The 27,741-nt window shown below is 32.0% G+C and overlaps 1 protein-coding gene across 2 annotated transcripts; it reads left to right on the forward strand.

The window, feature by feature from the left end:
• Positions 1-4,835: 4,835 nt before the first annotated feature.
• lili (LMBR1-like protein lilipod) lies at positions 4,836-27,658 on the forward strand. 2 transcript variants are annotated; one of them, XM_080168841.1, is made up of 17 exons: positions 4,836-5,087; positions 5,872-5,959; positions 13,751-13,821; positions 16,351-16,434; positions 16,943-17,002; positions 17,534-17,659; positions 18,519-18,624; positions 19,310-19,403; positions 19,966-20,100; positions 20,644-20,740; positions 21,408-21,504; positions 21,833-21,982; positions 24,054-24,126; positions 24,559-24,644; positions 25,119-25,208; positions 25,871-25,956; positions 26,354-27,658. In XM_080168841.1, the coding sequence occupies exons 1-17, from the start codon at positions 5,049-5,051 to the stop codon at positions 26,447-26,449; spliced, it is 1,578 nt and encodes a 525-aa protein (XP_080024967.1). In that variant the 5' UTR covers positions 4,836-5,048; the 3' UTR covers positions 26,450-27,658. The 2 variants fall into 2 exon arrangements, with proteins under 2 accessions (XP_080024967.1, XP_080024969.1); XM_080168843.1 differs by having other exon boundaries at positions 26,366-26,827.
• Positions 27,659-27,741: the final 83 nt, after the last annotated feature.

Consider the following 27,741-nt stretch of genomic DNA (forward strand, 5'->3'; position numbering starts at 1 on the left):
TATACAAAAATCCGCCATTTTTGCACATAATTTAATTAGCTTAATCGTTTGCATACTGTTTATTTTTATATGTAGGGAAGATGGGATGGAAAATGAAAGTTGAATCTCTAGATTTTCGCGACTCTAGGCGCTATTTCTACTTTTAGTCAGTCGGCCGATTTTCGGTGTTTCAATGAAACAGTGAAAAAATTCCAATAAATTACAAAACTTGTTTTTTTAAGTCAATTATTATATTATACTAAGTTTTCAAAAAAAGGAATATAAACTTATAATCACAAGAGCTTTATAAATATCCCATGCCAGTTCTAAGCTAGTCTAGGGTTTTATACATCTCTCTCACCCCCAAATTGACAATTCATGTTTTTTTTTTTAAATGAAAGATCAGTTTGTACTTTGACTAGTTTATATTGCTAAAACTGGAACATTCTTAAAATCTAAAAACTCACGAGTTTATTTTTTCCATGCTTTTCCTGTATTATTTTGTTATGTCAATATTTTTGGCGCAAATGTATGAACTACATTAAGATCAAAACACTAAACAGCTGAGTTTAAGAGAGAGATGGGGAAAAGAAAGAAAGAAAGAGAGAGAGGGAGAGATAGTATGTGTGATTCTATATATGAGTATTGGTGTAGAAATTAGTTAGTGCTCAGCCAACATCATTACAATACAAGGGGCTAGGCTGTGTTGAAAAAAAGGCCCGCATAAATGTTAGAAAAAAGGCATGTTGAAAAAAAAACATTACAATTACAGTGAAATGATGCAAGAATGATTTAATTAGAATTTGTGGAAAATTAGTGATTTTCTGTATTTATTTGAGATTTTGATATTTTCTCATTTTTTTAATTTAAGATATTATTTAAAGTAGATATTAGGTATTTAATTAATGTATCTTCTTTTGGTTTTAGCATATAAAAATATACCTATTGTTCTTCAATAATATTTCATAATTTTGATCTTTTTCTAATATTAAATATATATACTTAACAAAACAAGTGCAATTATGTCCATAAAATACCGATCATGTACAAACTTATTTTTGTATTGATATCTCGAATATTTCATGAGATGTGACCCAAAATTTGTTAATGTGTATACAAGTTAGTCATAGATTTACGGACATCTTAGTTTCTTCGCCTCAGAAAATATTGTATTTAAAAAATCTAAATCATATGAAAACAGCTGTTATATTGTTTTGAATGAAAACAAAGTATTTTTATGTACAATTTTTACGTCTTACTTTTATAGACCGGCAAATATTTACAGGGAAAGTTTTACTGTTCATTTTATGTTTACCAAAATTTTACATTTTTATTATTTATGTCTGGCGGCTTTATAAACAGTTTAGTTTAATACTGACTGCAGATTTATTACAGTCTTTGAAAACAAACTTTACTTAATATGATATGTTAAAGCTTTGATCATTTAAATGAACTTTCTTATTATGAAAAGTAAGTTTTTTTAATGCAAATAAGATGTACTGTACGGTGTACCTAAAGCTTATTCTATAAATTCATTTTTGGTCCTTTTTTCTATCTTGCAATTGTAAAAAAGTACACATATAATTCACTTGGGGCAGAGAATTTGTAAATCAAATCATGGCTTTATTTACTTATTATTCATTTAATTGCTTAGATAGTAGTCTTGTTAAGCATTATTTGTCTCTAGATTTTCTGCATTGCGGTTAATATTTTTGTTTTCTACAAAACATTCAGGCTCTTCCTACTGCGCTGTTTATGGGTACAAATTATCCTTGTTTTAAAAATCTTTACTGCCACAGTATGGCTTCGAAACCGATTAATATTCTCTGGATTACAACTGGTTCTCAGCCATACTGAAAAATCTTGCTTAGTATCGTATTTAAACGAATTATAAATATAACTCATGATATTAATGCTAAGTATTTCGTAAGCCCGGGCCTTCAGTCCCTCGATGTTAACAAAACTGAAATTCAGGGCGACCACTGCATACTATATATACTATTTATACTATATAGGATGACTTTGGATACTATATCATACTATATGACCAAAATTTACTATATATACTATATATTATTACCTTTACTTGACCAAAATTTACTATATATACTAAATAATATTACATTTATATAAAAAAAACGAATATTGTCAGTTTTGTGACAATGCCTCTTAAGGAGCATTTTGTCTTATTTTCAAAGTAGGTTTTTTCCTATTTCTAGCCCCTCCGGGGGGCTAAAAGATACTGTGATACGACACAAATTCATAAAGCTCTAAAGTAAGAACGAGACAAAGAAAATCCTAAAATGTATTTTTGTTTGTGATTATGATTTAAATATTAGTTATTTTTCATAGAATTAACTTAAGGGTGAGGGGGAAGTTTTGCCACTTTCGCTTACTCCTTGATTATTAGGCTAGGTTTAATGTGAGACTAAAGGTTATTTGGGAAAAAAGTTTACTTGTGGGTAGTAGTTCACTTATATTTAATAATTTTTTGGATAAGTTTCCAGGTTCAGGTGCTGCAGGCTAAAAGGTGGTTTCTGGACAGGTAAAAAAATATAAAATTTAGAGTTCAACTTATTAAACAAAATATGCATCTTTCAGGATGTTATTAACATTTCTGAAGAAAAAAATTTAAATTGACCTTTAAGTTCTGGTCCTGCAGGCCACCAAGTCCACTCTGGTCACGTGAAAAATGCAAATTTTTTTTTGAAGAGCAAGTGATTTTGGGCACCTTCCAGCATTGATCCTTGGCATTGTTGTGGTGAATATACTAGGTTCATGTTTATTATTTAGTTTATCGACTAAAAAGTTAGGTTTCACCATGGTTTTATATGAAATAAACTTTGAAATGTTAAGCATAGTTTGGTGCAAATTCATCAAATGTTTTGATGAGTTCAAACTGTTGTTTAAAAGCTTTGACACAAAAGTACATATATCATTTTGATGTATGTTTAGAAAAGGGTTGGGAGCTTGTAATATTTTAAATAGTTTAATTAATTTACTTTTGCAATTTACAGCATTTGATGCTTTTATTTTATTTTGTCTTTTGAACTCAACAAAGCAGTTGATGATATTATATCTAAAAATGCTTTACATTTTAAATTTTTTTTCATATAAAACCATGGTGAAGCATACCTAACTTTTTAGTCGATAAACAAAATATTTAACATAAACCTAGTATATTCACTAAAACAAGGATGACAACATCCATAAAAGCGAAGCTCTGAACCGGTAGGACAAACGGACATTAATACTTGTATAGTGTCTGAACTGAATAATCATAATATAAAAGTATAAGATTCAAAGCAAAATTGTAAGTAAATTCGTTGAAAAACTGCTTGATACAGGATAATATTTATGGACATACTTACATCTTTAGGGCTTGATTATAGAGTTGCTTCGCTTAAAATATTGTTCTTTGTTGTCCCAGGAATCAATATACCAAATATCAGATCAAACGGATAATTAGATCATATAAAAATTTGTTGTTAAAAAAGTAGAAGAATCAACATGTTTAAAATGGGCGTACGGACATTTTGGTAATGATTATAGAGTTGCTACGCTTTCTAAATCGTACCTAAATACTACAGAAATCACCATGCAAAGTTTGAAATTGATAGGACAATTCTAACATGCTTAAATTAACGAATAAAAGCTAACTATCTCGGACGGACGGATGTACGGACTGACGTACGGACGGACGGACGGACGTACGGACGGACCGACCCTAATTATAGAAAAGCTTCGCTTTTAAAAATACTATGGATCAATGTTGGAAGGTGCTTATAATCACTTGCTCATGTTCATGGATAGTCCTCTTTAAAATTTTTATTTTATTCGTGTCCAGAGTCCATCTGGAGGCCTGCAGCACCTAATCCTGAAAGCCAATTTCATTTTTTTCCTTCAAATATATAAAGAACATCCTAATATAGGCTCATTTTGTTTAACAAATATACCATTAACTGTTCAATTAATGGAAGTTTGATTTTTATCTGCCCAGGACCAGAACTTAGAGGTCGAATTAAATTTTTTTCTTCAGTTATGTTAATAACATCCAAATAGATGCATATCCTTTTTTATAAGTTGACCTCTAACTCTTCAAATAAGAAATTTGAATTTTTTACCTGTCCAGAGTGGAAATGGAGGCCTACAGGACCAGATTTTGGAGGCAGATTTTAATTTTTTCTTCAGATATGTTAATAGCATTCAAAAAGATGCATATTCTGTTTTATTAGTTGGTCTCAAACCCTTTAAATAAAAAAAATATCTATAACCTGTCCAGAGTGGACCTGGAGGCCTGCAAGACCAGAACTTGGAGGCCTATTTTAATGTTTTCTTCATTTATGTTAATAACATCAAAAAAATTTGTTTTATAAGTTGATCTCTAACTCGTTAAATAGAAATTTTAATTTTTTTACTGTCCAGAAACCACCTTACAGATAGCCTGCAGCACCTGAACCTGAGACCTATCCAAAAAATGATTAAATATATGTGAAATACTAACCAAAAGTAAACTTTTATCCTAAATAATCTAAGGTCTAACATTAATACCTAGCCTAATAATCATAGACTAAGCCCCTTATATGTGAAATTGCTTCGATAACAGCTATGCTTTGAGTTATTGTTGATGATGTATATACTATGTATTACTAAATAATTCAAAGTCTGATACTATATCATACTATATGAGTTTTTAAAAATATACTATATATACTATATAGATTTAAAAAATATACTATAAAAATACTATATTTTTTTTATTTAGGAGTGGTCGCCCTGGAAATTATAGTTTTTCAGTTTACTATCCGGGGAAAGCTGTCTATAATACGATGCTATAAATAAATATTCTTCGTTTTAGATGAAAACAAAATAATGAAATCCTTATTAACCCTCAGTGATATAGAAACACAAAACAACAACTGCACAAATAACAACAACAAATCTTGCCCACAAACAACAACCCACCCACCACTACAACCGCGCAGAAGCACAAAATAAAAGCACAGCGAAAGAGAAAACAACAACAGTTCAGCGAGTCACAAGAAAAATAAATGTGAATCTGATATAAAATGGACGTTACTGAATATTTATCTGATGTTGATCTCAAGGTAAAGGGGTAGTTTCACGAAATGCATTTGAACTTAATTTAGTGAACCGCATATTTTTTCCTGGTTAAATGGTGAAACTACATTTATATTGCATATATTTGAAAAAATTTTAATTTTCTACCACGTAGTTTTTAAAATATCAAGACTTGAAAATCGTCTTTTTAAATTGCATATATCACAAAAAGACAATTTTCAGGTCTTGATATTTTAATGACTACGTGGTAGAAAATTGAATTCATTTCAAATATATGCTATTTAAATGTAGTTTACCCCATTAACTAAGAAAAAATATGTGGTTCACTAAATTAAGTTCAAATGCATTTCGTGAAACTACCCCTTTGGTTTTTAGTAGCAAAGCTACTCCTGTAAGTGAGTCTCGTTGGTCATTCTATGGTGAGCTTCAGGGACTATTCTTTACTCCTTTTTAAAATTCTCTTTATCTCTGTCCTAATTTCCCGCAAATTTGATTGTTAGTTTTTATTCAATTAGGAAGTTCGCTATTATCTCAAAAAACTGATAAACAAAACACTAGAATTATTTGATATACTAGCGGCTTCGCCCCTAGCTTCTAGGGGCTTTTTTTTCCCATGAGGTAATTTAAAAAGAAAATAGCCTAAAACCACCACAGGACCAGTAGGTGTAAATTCCCTGAACAGTAGAATCCGATCGGTTCAGTGGTTACTGAGATCTTAAGGGACAGACGGACGGACAGACAGACAAACATCGTTCTACTTTGTATTATAGATTATTTTTCATTTGATCAAGATGATTTTGTTTTGTTTAGGAGCAACAGTTTCACTCAGCAGTAAGAGATGTAGTTATACTAGCAATAGTCAGCCTCATACTTTACATTGCCAGCTTTATTTTTGTTGGTAAGATTTTTTATATTGATATCGTATCCGAATCCGGAATCCGCCCAATTTTGGAAACCAGAATCCGAAATCCGTTTTTTAATAGTAGTTTCGGATTCTTAATTGTTAGGCTTAAATTAGCGTCTTGAGTTTTTTCTTTTACCCCCCCCCCCCCCCCCCCCCCATCTTTCCCCACGTACACCACCAAGAAATAGGAGAAAAGTTACTGTGAAAACATGAAAAAACGCAGCTTTAGATTCATCCCAGTACCCGATACCCTTAATTGTTTTTAAATAGCCCTTTAAAACATTGCTAGATTCCGGAATCCATCAAAAAAATAAGAATCCGGAATCCGCGGAAGATCCGTTTTATTTTTGGACAAATTATTGTAAGTATCCGAATCCTGTTCAAAAATTATACGGATTGCCAACCCTAAATTCGTAGCTACTCTGTAACTATGATTGTCTGTCCTCTGCAATGTTGTAGTTTTCCGATCTAGCCATATGATATTCTTGGTAAGGTTATTTTGTTCGGTAACGCATTTACTTTTTGTGTTTGTCTCTAGATATTCTACCACTTTTTTGGGTTATTTTTAAATTATAAATTTAATTTTTGTTGGTAGGCTTTCTAGTAGGGTAGTGTATCTACTCTTTAAATTGTTATGTATGTCGCATTATTTTTTTTCTTTTCCTTCCTTCATATTATTTTTCTTTTTTATCACAGCTTTTCTGTAATGGCTTATATTTCTTAGTAACTTGAAATTCAATTTTAGAGATAAAAGGTCTAAATTCTCTAATGCTTTAACTGAAAATATTACACATTTTAAATTGCAATTTGTGTTTCTATTCCGTTTGATCCTTGATCTGAAGTTATTTACATTTTCTTATTAAAACTTTTAACATAATTTAAAGTTGCATTGGTGTTCTTAAGTGGATTTGTTCATTTATTTTACCTAAATGTTTTAAATGAACAAAATAGCTTGAAATACGATGACCCTATTTTCTGAATGAATGAAAAAAAAATCTTTTTTTGTAAGTAAAATAGGAACAAAAATTTCCATTATAATCCTATTATATAAAGTAGCAAAGTTACTGTTGTCTGTAGCTTAAGATATCGAAAACAGCTTAGCCGATTTAGCTATCAAATTTAGGGAAGCGTTACATATTTTCCTAGGTGGTTTTAGGCTATTTTCTTCCATAACCTGTCCATCCGTATACACCCTAAATTCTAGTGGTTTAGCCGTTTGTAGTAAATTAAACTATTAAAGAAGTTCTACTGATTTTGAAGATTTGATGTGGCACAAACAGATAGACATCTCGTTATTTTAGTTACATAGAAGCAGGGAAGAGGGAATGTGATTCTGACAAACAATTCTAAAGGAAAATTTCCCCACAACCCCCTTCCCCTTTTCTTCTCCCCCTTCTTACCCAACCCTCTCCAGTTAAATAAAAAACAAGATATACCCCCCAACATACTTACAATTCGTGATTTTTTTTGTAGAATTGTTTGTTAGAATAGCTAGGCCTGCATAGAAGCTATGCACCTTTTAAAAACATAAATATTCCCCTTAGAGTTACAACACTTTCTTTCCCTAAAAAGTATTTTATGTCACCCAGGTGAAATTTATGTAGGTAACTTTTTAGTCTCACAAAAAGTGTAAAAACAAAGATTTGAAAAAAATGGACAGGTGAATAGTAAGATATGTCGCTTAGTTACAATTTTTAGGAGGCTTATGGCACTTGAAAATATCTTTCTTATCCACACTTCTTCCGCCAGTAAAAAAAACAAGAAAAAAAGGTAGGATATAAGGGGGTGGGGTGTAATTAACCATCTCGTAATCAATGCGCAAATGACACTTAAAATCTGAATTTGGAATGAGTAATCCTTGGTAGGTCTATTTTCCCTAAATCAAATAAAAAATTGGAAAAGTAAAGGCTAAACCTATCAAGGATTAATCATTCAAAATTTCATCCTGAAATTCGCATTTTAAGTGCCATTTGCTCATTGATTACAAGATGGTTGTAATGTTAAAATAAGGAAAATAAGCCTTCCTATAAATTAGTTAAGTTCAACACTAATCCAGAAAAATAAATATTCGTAACAAAAATATAAAATGTTAAGTTTACACTCTGAAGTTTACAAATTAGCCAACATTTTTATTTAAGTTTGTTTGAAAATTAAATTTGTACTTTGTTTTATGTTTTATTTTTTATTTCTAAACAATCTGCAATAATGTCGCTTCTCTTTCTTTTAAACTAGCAGCTGCGCCCCTAGCATATAGGGGCTCTATATTGATCGATGGAATAAAGAAGGGCAGAAAATAGCATAAAAACATACCCAGACTTATTCACAAAAAAAGCCATAAACCATCTCAGGGGCCAGGGCCTTTACAAAGCTTCCCTCTAAAGGAGAACCATATCGGTTCAGTGGTTCGCGAGATCCTCCGCTACAAACAGAAAAGCTTAGTACTTTATATTATAGGATTATACAGAGGGGGGGATTGTAGAGATCTTATAAGACAATCCCAAGTGGGTGTAATCAAGTTACACAAGCTAACAAATTAGAAAACGCTTTACTAAAACTTTGGGTACTAGTTAAATTTCCAGTCAAATATCTCCTCCCTCTCCGGATAAAACTAAAACTTTATTATGAAGATTTTTAGATTATAAGAAAATGTCAAAATCAGTGATTTATTGACAATTACCGCCTAACGTTGATTTCACTATAAGTTCTCTGTATTTATATTTTCTTCCTTGTGAAAGAAAAATTAGACTATTTAAATAAAATTGAATTTTTGTTCTTTGTTTTGGATTCCCAGGCCTTGCTGCAATTACAATTTTCATAGAAAATGTCAATTCATCCAAAAGGTTTATTGCCTTAAGTAAGAAAGTGTTAAAAAGTAAATGAAATAGTGTTCTGAAGACAATTAAGTCCTTATTTTAAAAAGGAAGATATACATGCAATGATTAAAGAAGAAAAAGTAAATGTTGGAAGTTTTAGAGCAGCTTCGCACCTAAAAAATAATTATCTCTGTAAACTAAAGAAAATTATAAAAAGTCTACACTTGTTTAAAGTTTAGCAACTTTACAACTTGTGTATGTCTGTCTGTCCGTAAGTTAGTGCAATTGACAGTGAATCATTAAAGTGTGGATTTATATACTACTAGTACTACTTAACGTTAAGATAGATTTTTTAAAAGCGAAACTTTTCTATTATTAGGTTTCGTCAGTCCGTAACGGTTAGCTCTTTTCGTTAATTTAGGCATGTTAGAGTTGTCCTATCGATTTTGAACTTTGCATGGTGATTTCTGTAGTGGTTAGGTACAATTTAGAAAGCGAAGCAACTCTATAATCGTTACCAGAATGTCCGTACGTCCATTTAAACAAGTTGATTTTAACTTTTTTATTAGCAAATTTTTATGATTTATTCGATTGATCTGATTTTTGGAATACTGATTTCTAGGACAACAAAGTACAATGTTAAAAGCAAAGCATCTCTATACTCAAGTACTAAAATGTAAGTATGTCCTTAAACATTATCCTGTATATAGCATATTTTCAAACATTACTTATAATTTTGCTTCGACTCTTAATATATATTTATATTATGATTATTCAGTTCTGACACTATACAAGTGTTAATGTCCGTATGTCCTACTGTGTCAGGGCTTCGCTTTTATGGATGTTGTCATCCTTGTTAAAGATAGCTTTTTACCAAAAAATATCTAAAGGCTGCTAGTTATATATTTTTTTATGGCGCTTTCTCTTGGGAGGGTGGTGGTAACCTCCCTGAAATATTTACAAACATACACAGGGCCTATGAGAAGCTACATTGTATAGGAGAACCATATCGGATTATCAGTTATCGAGATCCTGTTTCTTTATTACTGCCCAAATTCAACTATTGTTGCTTTTTTATAATCTGATATTCGTTAAGTACTTATTAAGCTTTGCTGCCTTTGGATAAAATTGATTCCTTTTAATTCTTTATTTATTTTGCATCCGTGTCTATTTATTTTGACATGAAGGATTAATGATGTCTATATAATTCAATATTTGGCTCCTCTTTGATTCATTTTATTAGCTCTTTAAAAAAAAAGATTTTGTTTTATCTTTAATGATATCAATTGTCTAAATGTTCGAGCATTCACTTTTTAAAGGCGAAGCTTTTCTATAATTATTAAAGGCGAAGCTTTTCTATAATTAGGGTCGGTCCGTCCGTACGTACGTCCGTAACGGATAGCTTTTTTAGTTAATTTAGGCATGTTAGAATTGTCCTATCGATTTCAAGTTTTGCATGGTGATTCCTTTAGTAGTTAGGTACGATTTAGAAAGCGTAGCAAATCTATAATCATTACCAAAATGTCCATTTTAAACATTTTTTACCTTTTTAACAACAATTTTTATGTGATCTAATCATCCGATTGATCTGGATTTTGGTATATTGATTCCTGGGACAAAAAAGTATAATGATATAAGCGAAGCAACTCTATAATTAAGTCCTAAAAATGTAAGTACATTTGTCCATAAACATTATCCTGTATCCATCAGTTTTTCAACTTACAATTTTGCTTCGACTCTTATACATTTATATTCTGACTATTCAGTTCTGACACTATACAAGTATTAATGTCCGTTTGTCCTACCGTTTCAGTGCTTCGCTTTTATGGATGTTGTCATCCTTGTTCCTTAGCTACCTAACGTAATTATATTATTAAAATGTATGATGTATAATTGTAATAGTGGTTAGGGAGAGGACAATTGCCTTTACTGTTATCTTTCCACTGATAATTTTACAAATTCTTGCTTTTTAAGCTATAGTGAGGGGGGGCATAGACCGGTAAGGGGTTAATTTTCGATCTACCTTCATAAAATGACCTTTATCTCCATGTTCCTTTCGAATGACAGAACAAAACATAACAAAAAATTTATTCGTTATTAAATTGCCTACAAAAAGTATAAAATGAATATTTTGTGAGATGAATTTTAAGGGTACTTTTTGGGTCTCAAAGTCGGACGAAAAAATTGCCGGATTATCCCCCCCCCCTCACCCTACTGTGCGCGATTAATTTATTTTTAAAACAAGGATGACAACATCCATAAGTAGCGAAGCACAAAAATTATGTATAAGAATTTAAAGATTAGTTGTAAAAAACATGTATATTGGTGAAAAATCACGAAACCTTTTCAACATTTTAAAATTTTTTTTTAATACTTATATATTAGTACTATGACTAACAGACTGACGGTCAAAGTAAATTACATATTGGATGCTCAAAACAACGGGAAATTTAATTTTGATATTTTTAACTAAAAAAAAAAATTAAATCGGACCATAAACACCAAAGATATGAGGAAAAATGTGAAAAATATAAAAATAACCAAAAACCTGCAAAAAGGCAGTCTGACCGCCATTGATGTTTTCTTGAAAAGACAGGAAATTTTATTTTGATATCTATAGCTGAAAATATGTTGGAAATCGGACCATAAACACCAAAGGTATGGATAAAAATGTGAAAAATTCAAAAATAGCCTAAAACCTGCTTAAAGGCAGTCTGACCGTCATAGTGGTTTTCTTGAAATGACAGGAAATTTTATTTTGATATCTAAAACTGAAAAAATTTTGGAAATTGGACCATAAGCACCAAAGATATGGAGAAAAATGTGAAAAATAAATAGCCTAAAACCTGCTAAAAAGCGGGCCGACTGCCATTGATGTTTTACAGTTAATTGTGCTCCTTAATAATGGGAATGTTGTCAAAAAATATCAGCCTTTTATCTTTTATATGAGCCGAGAAAATCACGTTTCCCCCCAAACTAAGACAGACGGACATTTCAAATTATAGAGTAGCTTCGGTACTAAAAAAACAAATAGCCCATAATTTTTTTTTTATCTTCCTTGTATAATTAATATGATTATATAAGTATATTTGATATGTGTAATTATGCAAGTTTTAGCCCGTCACACTTGGCGACTAGAAAGTCTGAAAAAAATTGCAGCAAGTGTTTCTAAGTACATAAATATCGCCACAAGGACGTATTTGTTCTAAGCATTTATTTAGAAGAGTGAAACTGTATATATAACACTGTTTTTATGTCAATTGAAACATTGAATTTGTCGCTAATTTAAAATATTTATTTAAGACACCTATTTTAAATTAAATAATTTTATATAGGTAGCGTTGCAATGTTAAAGTTCATAATGGTCTCTGTAACCAATTTAGGAAAAGTAAAAAAAATCATAGAGTAGCTACACTAAAGAAAAAGTGTCAAACAGAGCTGTAAAAAGAAAATTGTGGAAAAGCAATTATAATTTTTCGTAATCGCGTGGATTTTTTTAGCTATTAGGGAGCATCTTTTAGTTAATAAATGCGGTAATCTAATATTATGGGACTAAAAATAAATCTTCACCCCACCTAAAATCCCTGGATAGCTTTAATAATACATGTGTATCAGATTAAGTCATCATTAATGAATGAAAATTTTAACTCGTAATTTAGGAATAACAAGGATGACAACATCCATAAAAGCAATGCATAAAATATAAAAACAAGGATGACAACATCCATAAGTAGCGAAGCACAAAAAATCGTGGATGGAAATACGTAAAAGTAGATTTAAAGTGTATTTATCCCAAAAAAGTTTGAAAATTGGACCAAAAACACCAAATATATGGGGAAATATGTAAAACATTTAAAAATAGCCAAAAACCTGATAAAAGGCAGTCTGACAGCCATGGTTGTTTTCTTTTAACAACGGGAAATTTAATTTTGATATCTATAACTGAAAAAATTTTGAAAATCGGACCATAAACACTGAAGATATGGAGAATAATGTGATAAATACAAAAATAGCCTAAAACCTGCAAAAAGGTAGTCTGGCCGTCATGGATGTTTTCTTTACACGACGGGAAATTTAATACTCATATCTATAACTGAAAAAATTTTGAAAATTGGACCATAAACACTGAAGATATGGTGGAAATGTGAAAAATACAAAAATAGCCTAAAACCTGCAAAATGGCAGTGTAGCCGTCATAGTTGTTTTCTGTAAACGACAGGAAATTTAATTTTGATATCAATAACTGAAAAATTTTGAAAATCGGACCATAAACACTGAAGATATAGAGAAAAATGTGAAACATACAAAAATAGCCTAAAACCTGCCAAAAAGGGGTCCGACCGCCCTTGATGTTTTATAGTTAATTGTGCTCCTTAATAATGGGAATGTTGTCAAAAAATTTCAGCTGTCTATCTTTAATAGGAGCCGAGAAAATCACGTTTCCCCTATTCTGTCTTACACGGACAGACGGACGGACGGACATTTCGAATTATAGAGTAGCTTCGCTACTAAAAACGTCAGATACAGAAGGACAACTGTCAATGAAGTATCAACGCATTTCATATTCAATATTAATTAGAAATCTGAACATAAATTATAAATAAATTAATCTATCATAAAATTATTTAAATAAAGTAAGCTAATTACGGACATACTTACATATCAAGACTTTATAGAGATGCTTTGCTTACAAAATTATGCCTAATGATCCTAATATTTCATTTTTGATTTAATTGAATGGGCCTATTTCATTATAAAAAATATTACTTTTAAAAAACTAATAAACTTAATGTTTAAATGACATATAGTTACTTTCCAACTATTACAGGAATCACCATTACAAGTTTTAAACTGATAGGGTAATTCTAACATGGTTAAATCAACGATAAGAGCTAATGGACGTTCGGACATATCCGTTAAAAATATGTCGCTAATTTGTATTCCATTGTCTAATTTTCTGTGATATTTTTAGAACATTTACGGAGAGAACAGGATGAAGAATTTGAACCATACTCAGATACGTCAGATCTTTGGGTTTATAAGGTAAGGATAATAAACAAGCATAGAGACAGTTGTTTAACTCTTGTAGAGGGATAAGATCAGTGGCTGTTGTTGTTGTTGTAACCATGATTCTCTGAAGTTAGGACTCAGATGCACACGGAGACCATGAAGGAGGGAAAGCATGGTAAGAGCTGCTTGATTTGTAGAATCCTAACTTCCTACAAATCTCCCCCCCCCCCCCCTTACAACCCTAGGGCATCTTAGGGAAGGTTGCGTGATTATAATCTGACAAATTGCGACAGCATTTGTCAACCAAGTGCAAAGTCTATGGGGGGACTTGAACTCGGTTTCTCCCAACCACAGCGTAGTGCACTAACCACTACACTATGGGACACCCCTCAGTGGCGTGCACAGGTTTTTGTCATGGAGTTGCGCAAAACGCATTAAAAAATGTTGTCACCACTTAATGGTATTTTTTTTGACACTCCGGACTCTTAAACCACAATCGAGTAGTTTTTTTTTTCTTTGGGGGGGGGGGGGTAACATACAATAAGATGAATGTTGTTTTATGTTCATGGGTTGGATACACTGCCCTAAATGTCCTCCCCACCTATAAAATCAACATACTCAACAGTAAATAAAAGCCTACAGATATTACAGTTAGTCTGTACATTGTACAAACACTTACCCAGTACAATTTATATCTGTACCCACTCTTTATAGATTTTCTCTAGCTCCCCCAATATCAAATGATTTATTAGATGTTTAATAGGGTAGTGCGGGGTTAATGCGGTCATCGGGTCAATGCGGTCAAACGACCAACTTTTTAAAAACCGTTTTTTAACGGTGTTCTAAACGTTTGCGAGAGATCTTCAGAAAAGCAAAGTTGTAGTTTATTGCCTATACTTTCATTTCTTACTTCAGCAAATTTTTGTCAGATCACTCCTTCTATGATTTTTTTGCCCTCAAAAAGTTGCAAAAAATTTACAAAAAAAAAATTTCAAAATAGGCCATGTTCAATCTAAAATTGTGAAAAAATGGTAAGTCCTATCGACCCCCGGGTTTTTGTAAAATGAAAGATATGGCATTCATTTATCGTTTGCAATTGGAGGCGTTGTTCTAACTTGATTTTTTCATAATAAGCATAAACAACCTAAATGCATGACCTAAGCTTTAATCATTGCCTTGCCTGTTGTGTGATGTACATTACTAGTCATTTTACTGCTTGTATTATGTCATGTTTTGTTGCCTAAGCTTTTCAATTTGTAAAGACATTAAAAATTTTTCAGACACATTTTTATAGTAATGGGAAGAGTATATCACCCAAAGGAACGTCTTAAATATTTGCCTGAAGATGTATCAGCTGCATTGGCTCTTGTAAGAAGGGGTATGTCTATTAGAAAGACTGCTAGAAGATTTAAAATTCCATATGATACCCTTGCATCTTTTTCGTATAAGAGGGTGTTCGAGATTTTTGCGCGGTTTGGATTTTTTATGTCAAATCGGCTAGGATTAAGCTAGAAAGGTGTTTAAGGTGTCTATAGAAAGCTCTTTGCATGTCCTAACAAAAACTCCCCAGGATATGGGTTCTATCTCCAAGATTTAGAGTACATATTCAAGATTTTGCATTTTCAAAATTCCTGTTGCATAAAATGTGTTGAAATATTAGAGTTAGACCCCATATCATTTCAAGTTAATTGGCAGGCATGTAATTTTGCATCTTTAGACACCTTAACCACCCTTGTAGGTCAATCCTAGCCAATTTGAGACAAGAAAAAATGTATCAAAAACTGCTGTCAAAACTGGCAGGATTTTTAAAATTAAAAATTTTTTGGGAAAAAATCATTTTTTTCAAGAAATTCCAAGACCTGCGAATCAGAAATTGCCTCTAATTTATGTATAAAGCCTAAAAAAACCTAATCATATAATAAAAAGTATGATTTTTTAAAAAAAGTTTGCATGAAAAAAATTGATGTTTTTTTTGCGATTTTACCGACTTTTTTATAATGGGGAAAATGTGGTCAAAAAATTGTCTGATCTGCATGCGACTAGTACTATTAGAAAGCTAATGACCTCAGCTTTCTACTCATAGTTTAAATTGTGATAATAATGGGGGGTCCCCTTCCTTTGTATATTGAAATTATCAGTTTAGTGGACACTGTTAGTCTGAATTAACTAATTATGATGTATTAATGTAAAAGAGGAATGGACTGTATATTAAATTGCTTGACTTGAAATTTGACTTTTGCCAAATCTTACCAAATCTGCTCTTTATTGATAATGTATAGATACCCCCAGAATAAAATGATTTTCAGTATGGCTTCTAAACTGATTAATATCCGTTGGATTAAAACAGACTCTCAGCCATACTGAAAAATAATGTTTAGCATAGCATTAAAGACAATTTCCACTAATATTAAAATTAATATTGTTATTTGTTAGCTCAGGCCTTCGGCACCTCAGGTCTAACAAAACTGGTTTTGATTTATAATTTTTCTTTTTATATACAAGGAAAGCTGTCTACAATACGATGCGATAGATTATTATTATCATATTATTATAACTTTTAAGATATCCTTATGGTGCTGTTCATTTTCTCTAGCTGTCTCTTTTGGAGCTGCTCTCCTTCTGCCAATCTCAACTATCTCAAATGAGGTAAAAACCATATTTTACTTAACCTAAAAATAAGAGGATTCTATGATAAAGTTATCATTGCTGAAAAAAAGCTATTAATATTATGCATTGCATAATCATATGAGTACGATTTTATACTATTTTTTTTACTTAACGGGCCTAATTTAAGTGAAAAAATTAAAATCTTCAAACTTATCCTTAACGCTATGAGAATATTAGGTATTTGGTTTTGTTAGATAAAACTACTTTCTCGTTTTCATTCGAATCCGGTGGTTAAGAACCGGTTCTCATCCATACGAAAAAACTATGTCTAGCATCGCATTATATCCAGCTTTCTACGAATATAAGAACGTGCAATTATAAGATTAGAGCCATTTTTTTTTGCCTGTGCCTTCGGCACCTCGGGTCTAAAAAATCCGGTTTTAACTTAATAATTGCACATTCTATATCCGCGGAAAGTTGTTTATAATACGATGCGAGAAATAGGTAACTATTATCACATAGGTAGTAAATTAAACTTTTATTTTAGATTTTACATCATTATCCCAAGAATTGGTACATGAAATGGTTAAACTCAAGTTTGATTCAGGTTTTTTTTTACCTTTTAATTATTTGATTTTATGGAGGTTATACCTACTAGAGGTGGATTCTTTTTTAAAAATTAGGATTGCTTAGTGAGGCAAAATTATTTTTGTAAAAAATCTAACAAATCACCTAAAAATCTACAAAAAATTAAAAAATCTTTAAAAATTTGTTAATACCTACCTAACCCTTTTATGATTTTATTAAATTTTTGTAGATTTTTATGCGATTTTGGAGGATTTTTCACAAAAATAATTTTGCCTCACTGAGCGACCCTAATTTTTTTCTAATCAAACTAGTTCCCAAAGTTTCATAACTACATTATCTTATTTTTTAGCTCAAAACCTTTGAGTACTTTTATTGAAATTTGATTGGTTGCTTCCAAACTTGTAAGGTCCAAATGAAGGGGTAATATTGTGTATTATCGTAGGGGATACACATCAATTCATCGTCTATGACTTTCTTATCCCTTTTGATCCCTGAACTTAAACCAAAATGATATAGAAGTGAAAATCTAACATTGATATTTTGTTTTTAGGGAATTTGGAATCTAATGTTTACTCTGACCAACCTGGCCCTGTTTGTTTTCCTACCATTTGCCTATTTACTCTGTGAGTCAGAAGGATTTATTGGGGCTAGAAGAGGCCTTCTACCGAGGGCAAAGGTAATGATAATTCAATTTTAAAGATAGTGGTTCTTACACTTTTACCACTAGCAAAAATACAGCCACTGTGTTTTTGACAAAAAGTGGGTGTGTTTTTTGTCAGTTTCGTTTTTAGCTGTATTTTTGGCAATATTTTTATCCACTGTCAAAATTACACCTTTACTACTGCCATAAACACAGTTTTACTGTCATTTTCACATCCATGAAATTCAATGTAATTTCAATATCAATATAAATGTATACAATATTCTTAAAAAGCATATTTTTACCAATTGGTTTTAGAAGGACTTGATCCAATTTTCTAGTTTAATAATTCTTTCTATTTTACTTGAGGTATTATTTTTTATGATAATCTTATGTTTAAATAATTTTTTTCTTGGGTCTAGTTCTCTTGGGAGGATGGTGGTACCCTCTCCCAAAATTTTTATAACCTTTCCAGGACCTATGAGAAGCTACATCGATTAGGAGAACCATATCGGTTTATTATTTAGCGAGATCCTTCAGTACAAACAGAAGACAGACCTCCTGTTGCTTTTATATCCTTATAATAAAGTAACAGGATTTCTATTTGTCTGTGTGTTTGTATGTTTGTACGGAAGGATCTCTCTAACCGCTGAACCGATCGGGTTCTCCTTTACAGTAAAGCTTCTGATAGGTCCCGAGAAGGTTAATAAATATTATAATTATCCCTCACAAAAAATCATAAAAAATTTTACGTATAGATACTTGAACGCAACACATGTAGATCGGTACCTATCTTATTATTTTTAAAAAGAATAGAATTTTAAGTGCCACTAGAGGCCTCTAGGGGCGTAGCCACTAATATAAAGATACAGTATTAACTCTAATTTTATCATAGGAAACTTTGGTTACCCTACTGCTGCTTTGTTTCCTCATTCTCGGGATCACATTTGTTCTTTCTGCCATTCTTGATAGAGACCAGGGAACTATAACCCAACTTTACAGTAAGTTTCCATTTTTCTTCCGTCAGGAACGGATAGCTTTTTTTGATAATTTAGGCATGTTAGAATTGTCATATAGATTTCAAACTTTGCATGGTGATTCCTGTTGTAGTTGGGTAGAATTTAGAAAGCGTAGCAACTCTATAATCGTTACCAGAATGTTCGTACGTAAGTTAATGTTTTGTTACACTGCAAGTTTTGTACAATAGGTCAGCTAGTCACAATTAACCCAAACCTAACATATGTTAGTTATTGAAAACGGTAGTGGGTTCGAATCTTGGCTGAAACTGCGTATTTGATGTCTTTTAGAACGTACCTATGAATTTGTTAGCAGGGAGTAAGACTTAGCCCTTAGACAGGCTTGTCTTTCTTTTAGTGTAGCTGTAATGCGCTAAGACATTCAAAAATTAAGATTCTGTTCGTTATTTAAAGCTGAAAGGAAATCTTTAAAATATTATTATTCATTATTTCAGCATGGCTTCGAAACTGATTATTATCTACTGGATTAGAACCGGTTCTCAGCCATACTGGAAAAAAACATATACAGCATCGTATTACAGACAATTTTGCCCGGGAATTCGACCACCCGGTGGGTATAACAAAACTGGTTCTAATCTTATGATATTATATTAAAATCCGCCGGAAGCTGCCTATAATACGATGCAATAAATAACTATTGTTTAACTAGATGTTTACAGCAACTACTTGCCATTCCTGTACTCCTGTGTTTCAATTCTGGGTGTCATGTTGCTCCTGGTTTGTACACCCTTGGGTTTTGTCAGGTATAAAGTTTTAACTAAAATAAATTTTTTCTTCTTATCAAAGGGAGAGGTAGGTTTCTGGTAAAATCCGTAAAGGTTATGTGTTATAAGTAAAAAACAGTAGTAAAACGATTAAAATTTATGTTAACTTTTTGGAAATTTTTTTTGTCTATAGTTCTTTTCAATAAGATATACACATATTTAGTGTGTATTTCTACTACTATTTTTAAGCCTTAAAACACACTACTTTACGGATTTTACCAGAAACCTACCTTTCTCTTAGTAATACTTTGATTTGTCATGTTTTTTAAGAAGAAAATATTCAAAGAGAATCTGTTCTAATAGGACTGAACTTAAATTAAGACATGTTGGAATCGTACTATCGATTTCAAACTGTGAATGTGAGATATAATTTGGAGGGTGTACCATCTTAAAAATTATCATAGAAAGTCCTGAAATCCTTTATATATTTAATTTTGATGTTTTGTTTCGACCATAATTTTATACATATTTTGTATGGTGATGACCAGGCTAACTGTTATATCATGCTATTAAATATGTTTCATCCTTGTTTTACTTGCAGATTATTTAGCTTGGTGGGTGATCGTGTGACCAAGCCTCAGTTTATGCGAGACTTGGAGGAGGAATATGCTGTTGCACAGCTAGAAGCTCAGAGTTTAGCTACCAGGCTAGATAAATATAGGAAGCATAACACCAGGTATACAAAGATGTTTATTGTATATTGAATATGCGTGGATATAATGACAGGGGGGGGGGGGCGGAGGAAGTTCTGACACTTGCGTAAACACGGAGCTTTGTCTTAGGAGTGAGAGGATAGGTTATTTGGCAAAAAAGTTTCCTTTTGGGATGTAGTTTCCTTATGTTTAAAAAAATTTTGATTTGCCCTCCATGTACATGAGCTGCAGGCTTCCATCTGATTCTTGTCTCTTGACACTGACAGGTAAAAATAAAAAATAAAATAATTTTAAGAGTTATATGTCAACTTATAAAGTAAAATATGCATTTTTTAAGATGCTATTTAGATTTTTAAAGAAAAAAATATGCATATTTTGTTTGCTGACTTCTAATTTTCACAAAAAAAAATATTTTTTTATATTTTACCTGTTCAGAGACCACCTGGAGGCCGAGATTTAATGCACAATATAGGGTTGAATTATGTATTCTATAAAGGCAGTTTTATATGTGTGCTAGATTATTATCAAATAGGTACCTACCTAGTAATGATTAAAATTATGTTAAGGTTGGTTAATATGGCACCAATTATGGCCAAAGACGGCTCAGTTCTACAGAACGGAGACCTGGAAGAATTTCTGGAGAAAAATTTGAAAGAAGCAAAGGTACCTTTAATATGATAAGGGTATGTGTGGGGGGGGGGGGAGTTATTCCAACGAAAACTATCCGATTCAGATGTAAATTAGATTATAAGAAACGAATTAAGAGTTTTGGGCTTCCACTGTTGTAAAACTTAAAATTATTCACATCAACATTACCATTCATAGTTAAGACGTTCAGAGAGAATAGTCGTGCAATCAAAGGGTTGTTTGTCTTTTGTGACTGGGTTGAATAGTTTCAATGGGCGTTGCTACAAAAGACCAACTCTACAAAAGACCAACACCTACATAAGACCAACAACAACTATTTCATTACATTGATACAAAAAAAAAATTCTGTTTATTCTCGTAATTGTGTCGTTTATAATCTATTTATAGCATTCATGTTATTAATTTGATCAATACAGATATAATGGTAGACCATTTGCAGCTTTAGACCTTCCATCATTACGATTTTTGTGGTGTTGGTCTTTTGTACGAACTACTTGTTGGTATTTTGTAGTGTTGGTCTTTTGTAGAGTTGGTCTTTTGTAGCAACGCCGTTTCAATGAATCTACTTCAAAAGTCAGTGCGACCCTAATCCATCAAGCTGAGAATTAGATACTTAATTTATAAAAGATTTTAGTTGACTAAAAAGTACTCGGTGAGAATTGACAATTTTTTAATTCTTCAGGACAAAGTGGACTTCTATGTGACAGCAAGGTCAAGATCACGGTGGAACAGAACCTTCATTTGGCCACTGGTCTTCCTCGTGCTCTTGTTCTTAACAGGTTTTTAGCATTCTGTCAAAAATTGAACTTCATGAGGGAGGGGACATTGGGCTGATTTTTACTAAAGTTTTATAATAATTTTCTTATTGGTTTGGCTTAATAACTTTGGGAATTATTATTGAATTCTGATTGGTTGGTTCATTAAGTTGAGTGTCCAGACGTTTCAGCCAATATTTGTAATCTACAGAAGTGGTAATTTTGTAAATCATCCTTGAAGATGTTGATAAATTTATCGGTCACTGTCTTGTCCCTTTAGATCCCTGACTTTATGATATTAAGATTTTGCTCTCAAAGATTGCGTGATTTTCTAATGATATCATTGCAACAGGTCTGTGCATGTACCTGGTGTTTCTGAATCTGATGTTGTTGATGTCTGGTTGGAGAGAGTTGCCCACCCACACGGCCAGCATAGACCTGGGCCAGACGTCTCTGTCCGCCCTGGGTCTGCTTGGGGTCACTGTGGAGGTTATTATTATAGGTAGGTTGGTCATTATAAAGCACTTGCGGCTATGCCCTTAGAGGCCTCTAAGGACACTCTCGGGAGGGTAGTGGTACCCTACCCCCCAAAAAGTTATAAGAATTCTCAGGACCTATGAGAAGCTACATTTTTTTTTAAATTGGGGGGAGATTTTCCTTTATTTGGGGGTGTTCCACCCCCTAAGAAAATAGCTTAAAATCGCTGCAGGACCAGTAGCTAGATTCCTTGAAGAGTAGAGTCCAATCGGTTTAGCGGTTGTCGAGATCTTAAGCTACAGAAAGACGGACAGACATCATTTTTGTATTATAGGGTAGTGCGGGGTTAATGCGGTAGGGGGGTCTAATTCCGGTCACTCGACCAACTTTTTAAAAACCGTTTTTTAACGGTGTTCTAAACGTTTGCGAGAGATCTTCAGAAAAGCAAAGTTGTAGTTTATTGCCTATACTTTCATTTCTTACTTCAGCAAATTTTTGTCAGATCACTCCTTCTATGATTTTTTTGCCCTCAAAAAGTTGCAAAAAATTTGCAAAAAAAAAATTCAAAATAGGCCATGTTCAATCTAAAATTGTGAAAAAATGGTAAGTCCTATTGACCCCCGGGTTTTTGTAAAATGAAAGATATGGCATTCATTTATCGTTTGCAATTGGAGGCGTTGTTCTAACTTGATTTTTTCATATTTTTTTTTTCGTCTCAAAAAAAGGGTCTATTCCGGTCACTTTTTTTTATTACTGTATTTATAACTGTATAATACCCTAATGTTTTATTTAGGTGATCTGGAAGCATAAAAAACCTAAATGCATGACCTAAGCTTTAATCATTGCCTTGCCTGTTGTGTGATGTACATTATTAGTCATTTTACTGCTTGTATTATGTCATGTTTTGTTGCCTAAGCTTTTCAATTAGTAAAGACATTTAAAATTTTTCAGACACATTTTTATAGTAATGGGAAGAGTATATCACCCAAATATTTTCCTGAAGATGTATCAGCTGCATTGGCTCATGTAAGAAGGGGTATGTCTATTAGAAAGACTGCTAGAAGATTTAAAATTCCATATGAAACCCTAGCATCTTTTTCGTATAAGAGGGTGTTCGAGATTTTTGCGTGGTTTGGATTTTTTATGTCAAATCGGCTAGGATTAAGCTAGAAAGGTGTTTAAGGTGTCTATAGAAAGCTCTTTGCATGTCCTAACAAAAACTCCCCAGGATATGAGTTCTATCTCCAAGATTTAGAGGATATATTCAAGATTTTGCATTTTCAAAATTCCTGTTGCATAAAATGTGTTGAAATATTAGAGTTAGACCCCATATCAATTCGAGTTAATTGTCAGGCATGTAATTTTGCATCTTTAGACACCTTAACCACCCTTGTAGGTCAATCCTAGCCAATTTGAGACAAGAAAAAATGTATCAAAAACTGCTGTCAAAACTGGCAGGATTTTTAAAATTAAAATTTTTTTTGGAAAAAATCACTTTTTTCAAGAAATTCCAAGACCTGCGAATCAGAAATTGCCTCTTATTTATGTATAAAGCTTAAAAAAACCTAATCATATAATAAAAAGTATGATTTTTTTTAAAAAGTTTACATGAAAAAAATCGATGTTTTTTTTTGCGATTTTACCGACTTTTTTAAAATGGGCAAAATGTGGTCAAAAAATTTTCTGATCTGCATGCGACTAGTACTGTTAGAAAGCTAATGACCTCAGCTTTCTACTCATAGTTTAAAATGTTTAAAAAAAATATTTTAAGGGGGTGTTCCACCCCCCCAAAGTCAACTGACCGAAATAGCCCCACCGGTGGGGTTATTCCGGTATAGGCCAACCGCCGCCCTTAAAACCGATTTTTGACCGACTTCTAGTTGCGAGATCTTAACGGGACCAAGACAGGCTTCTTCGTTATTGCCATATCTTTCATTTGCACTCTTAAAAACCGGTAAAAGTTTTTGGGAAGTATGTTTTTTTTTAAGTTGAAGCAAAAAATTGACCGGAATAACCCCGCACTACCCTAGTTATCTAAACTTTTAATTATGGTCTAAAATTTCACATTAACTAATACTTTGATTTAATTTGTTTAGGATATCTGTTGATAACAAGTATTGTTGGCTTGTATTCCATTCCATATATTAGAAAATTCCTTCCAAAAATTAGGTAATGTATTTTTTATCCATTTTTTCGTTAGTCTATAGCGACTGCGTGGGCGGGGGGTGGGGGGTATAGCCTAAAATGTCCAACAACATTAAATTTTTGGTTGAAATAACTAAATTTGAGAATAGTACGGTAATTTCTCCAGGGACAATTTATTTACTAGCGGCTACGCCCCTCGAGGCCTCTATGGGCACTTGAAGTGAAGTCGACATCCGCCCATTTAAATTTTTGTAAAGAATTTTTTTTTTTGGGGGGGGGATTTTTTTTCTTGGGGCTAATTCTTCTGTGGGGTTGGTGTTCGATTTAGCGGTTAGCGGGATCATTTGCCACAGACAAAAAAAGCTTACTTCTTTATAAATCCTCAAAAATATCCTAATTCTATTTTTATTATAATACAACGATGAAGGTTAGGTAAAAATATTTTCTTTATTTCAGAGACACGCCAATATCTCATCTGATAATAAACTGTGGTCTGTACGTCATTCTTTCTTCTGCACTTCCACTACTGGTTAAAGTTTTAGGTAATATTACTAAACATTATTACTGAAATATCAGCTGCGCACCTAGCATGCATCTAGAGGCTATGTATTCAAATTTGAGAAAAGGGCTGCTAGAAAAATAGCTTTAAACAATCCCAATTGGAATTTTAATAAGACTCACCTATTAGGAATTCTTAATCATTTTCTTAAGAAATATAAATGTAATACTTAATTTCAATCAAAATAATATCACATTAAATAAAATTATTCCTATTTCGTTAGAAATGTTCTTTGACTTTTCAAACACTAATAATAACTAGGGATTTATAGGGATATGACAATGGCAGATAAATTGATGTAACAAAAAATCATATAGAAAATCGCGACTTTCGGTGGTAGTGCGACCTTTCATACCTACAAATTTTATGCAACAATGTTTGGCTTTGTTTTGGATTCAAAAAGTGGCAGTTCCGTCACGATTTTTAATTTCTAATAAACTTATCATTCATGTTTTAGGTATAACAAATTTTGACTTGCTGGGTAACTACGGTAGAATCAAATGGCTACGAAGCTTCTTCATCATTTTTGTTGTGAATCTGATCTTTGGTAATTTATTAATCCTTTTAAACAATACCAGGATAAAGAGATAGTTGCATGAAGTGCATTTTACTAGTAAGGGTACTACAACTAGAGTAGTGACACTTCATTGTACTTGTAGAGTTTAGTAGCCATGAAGGTAATTGAAATGAAAATAAGCTTTAACCAGGCGGTTTTTGAGTTACGTCTAAAAATGTCTTAATTTGTTTAGGTAAAAGTCACGATTTCAGAAAAATGTTTAAGCATAAATTACAAGAATAACGTCTAAATTTTGAAAAACTTTCTAATATATGCCTTATAAAAAATGAAGTCTAAACAACAGACGTATATACAGATAACTACCTCTCTTCCTTTCTCAATGACCTTATTTGTCTGCAACCAAATAGTTTTCTGCTACTTGGCTGTGTACATACACACCACACCATGGTTGATTTTCAATGACCCAATCATGAAAGTAGGCACAAGGACAGTGCAATGGGGAGATACAGTTATTTAACCCTTTCTCCTTCTAGTGTTTAACTCTAATGTTTAAACCATTGAACATCAAGTTCAAATTCAATTTTATGCAACTACCCCTTTAGAAATTCAGCTTTTCTTAATTGAGCCACATAACTTATATTTTTTTACCTATATCTGACTTAAACACTACCTAACTTTTTGTTTGTTAATAGGTTTTGGAGCCGCGCTGTGTATATTTAACCGAGTTACTCAAAAAGCCCGGGAAGAAACCATCAACAGGATAAAGTTATTTTACAAGGTAGTCTTTTTTGTTCTACTATATGTGTTTATCAAATTAGATGAGATGATATTGTTTTTTTTATCGCTTCGTATTATAGACACCTTTCCTGGGATATTAGAATGAAAGTTGATAAAATTAAAACCAGTTTTGACAGCCCTGACGAACCAAAGGGTGTTAATTTTATGATTTTTATTATAATAAACGTGGAAAATTGTAATACGATGCTATACATGATTTTTCAGTATGGCTTAGAACCGGTTTTAATCCAGTAGATATTAATCGGTTTTGGAGCCATACTGGAAAATATTTTTTCATTGTCTATGATATATCATTTTTAAATTCACTATACTTACCTAGGTACCTAATTAAGTTTTGTCTTTTTTAATCTCAAATTATGAAATTAATGTTTACTTAGGTAACTTTTCAGAGTGTGAACTGGAACTTTCTTCGCAACATTTACGCGCCATCTTTACCCAATGTTGCCACACCTGTCAGAATGAAGGCAGAATAAACACAAATTTGGCGCGAAATTAACCAGTGTCGCCAGAGAAATGACGCGAAAGAAAGACATTGTTGCCAGAACAATAGAAAATTAAGATTAATCATGTTGCCAACCTATGCAGTAAAACTGTTATTTAAAATGGAAGTAATAAATAATCACTATAAGGGACAAGTATAAAATGTAAACTGACCAATAGATGACAAAGATCCATTGGAATATTAATTCGCATCACTTGGAATGAAATTATATTTCAAATGGTGAAACAGTAAAACTTCCCCTTAAGATTCTGTTTATTTAATGATATTCAAGAAAAGACTTTGCTGTATTTTTCATAATTTAAAAAAAAATACGTAATTTATATTACTTTAATCACTATGAAACAATAAATTAATAGACAAGTTCTCCTTATTTTTTTTTCTAAAACATTTTCTTTTCTCTATTTTAGACCAATAGATTAAGAATCAAAAGATGATATTAAAAAAAAACAACTTAGCTTTATACATCTAAATATGCTTAAACATTGTACTTTATATACTCACTGCCTTTTGCCATATCTATAATTTTTTTTTGCTTTACTGTAGTTTTAGTTTTGTAATATCTTGTCTTTTAGTTGTATGCCTATTTCAAAATGTAAAAATGCACAAGAATTAAAAAGTGAGCCTTGCCTGATAAAGCACATTATGTTTGTTACAATTCAATTCAATGATGATAGCACAAAGGGGTAGTTGCACGAAATGCATTTAAACTTGAATTTAGTAAACTGCATATTTTGTTTCTGTTCAATAGTTCAAACTACATTTATGGGACATATATATTAAAGAATTTCAATTTTCTACCTGGTAGTTTTAAAAATATCAAGACTTGATTATCATATTTTAGATAAATGCAATATAAATGGCTGTTCTGATTTCACAAAAACAGCATGTTAACTATTTTTGTGGTGCCTAATTGATTGCTAGTTGTTGAAATACAAAATGATATATGTTTGATTGTATACTTGTAACTTAGCTAAAATAATTTTTCTGAAATGCACTTAATGGAACTATCCCTTTTATAAATCCAACTTTTAAAAAGAATCATGTTTAATCAAACCATAAAAGGCAAGATTATTAAATTTAAGTTATTCTAGTAAATTTTTCGTTGCTTATACCAAAAACAATTTGCTATGCCTTTCTTCCTCAAGTAACATTTTCAATGCAATAGAAAAGTTAAATCAAATCAAATTTTTGTTGTGAATCCAATTCTTGAGAGTGTAGATGATTTTTAGAGCATAAATGTAATTTTTGTACATGTTTTCAATT

Source organism: Acartia tonsa, chromosome 8, assembly GCF_053477335.1.
Source record: "Acartia tonsa isolate MP-2025a chromosome 8, ASM5347733v1, whole genome shotgun sequence".
NCBI classification, from domain to species: domain Eukaryota; kingdom Metazoa; phylum Arthropoda; class Copepoda; order Calanoida; family Acartiidae; genus Acartia; species Acartia tonsa.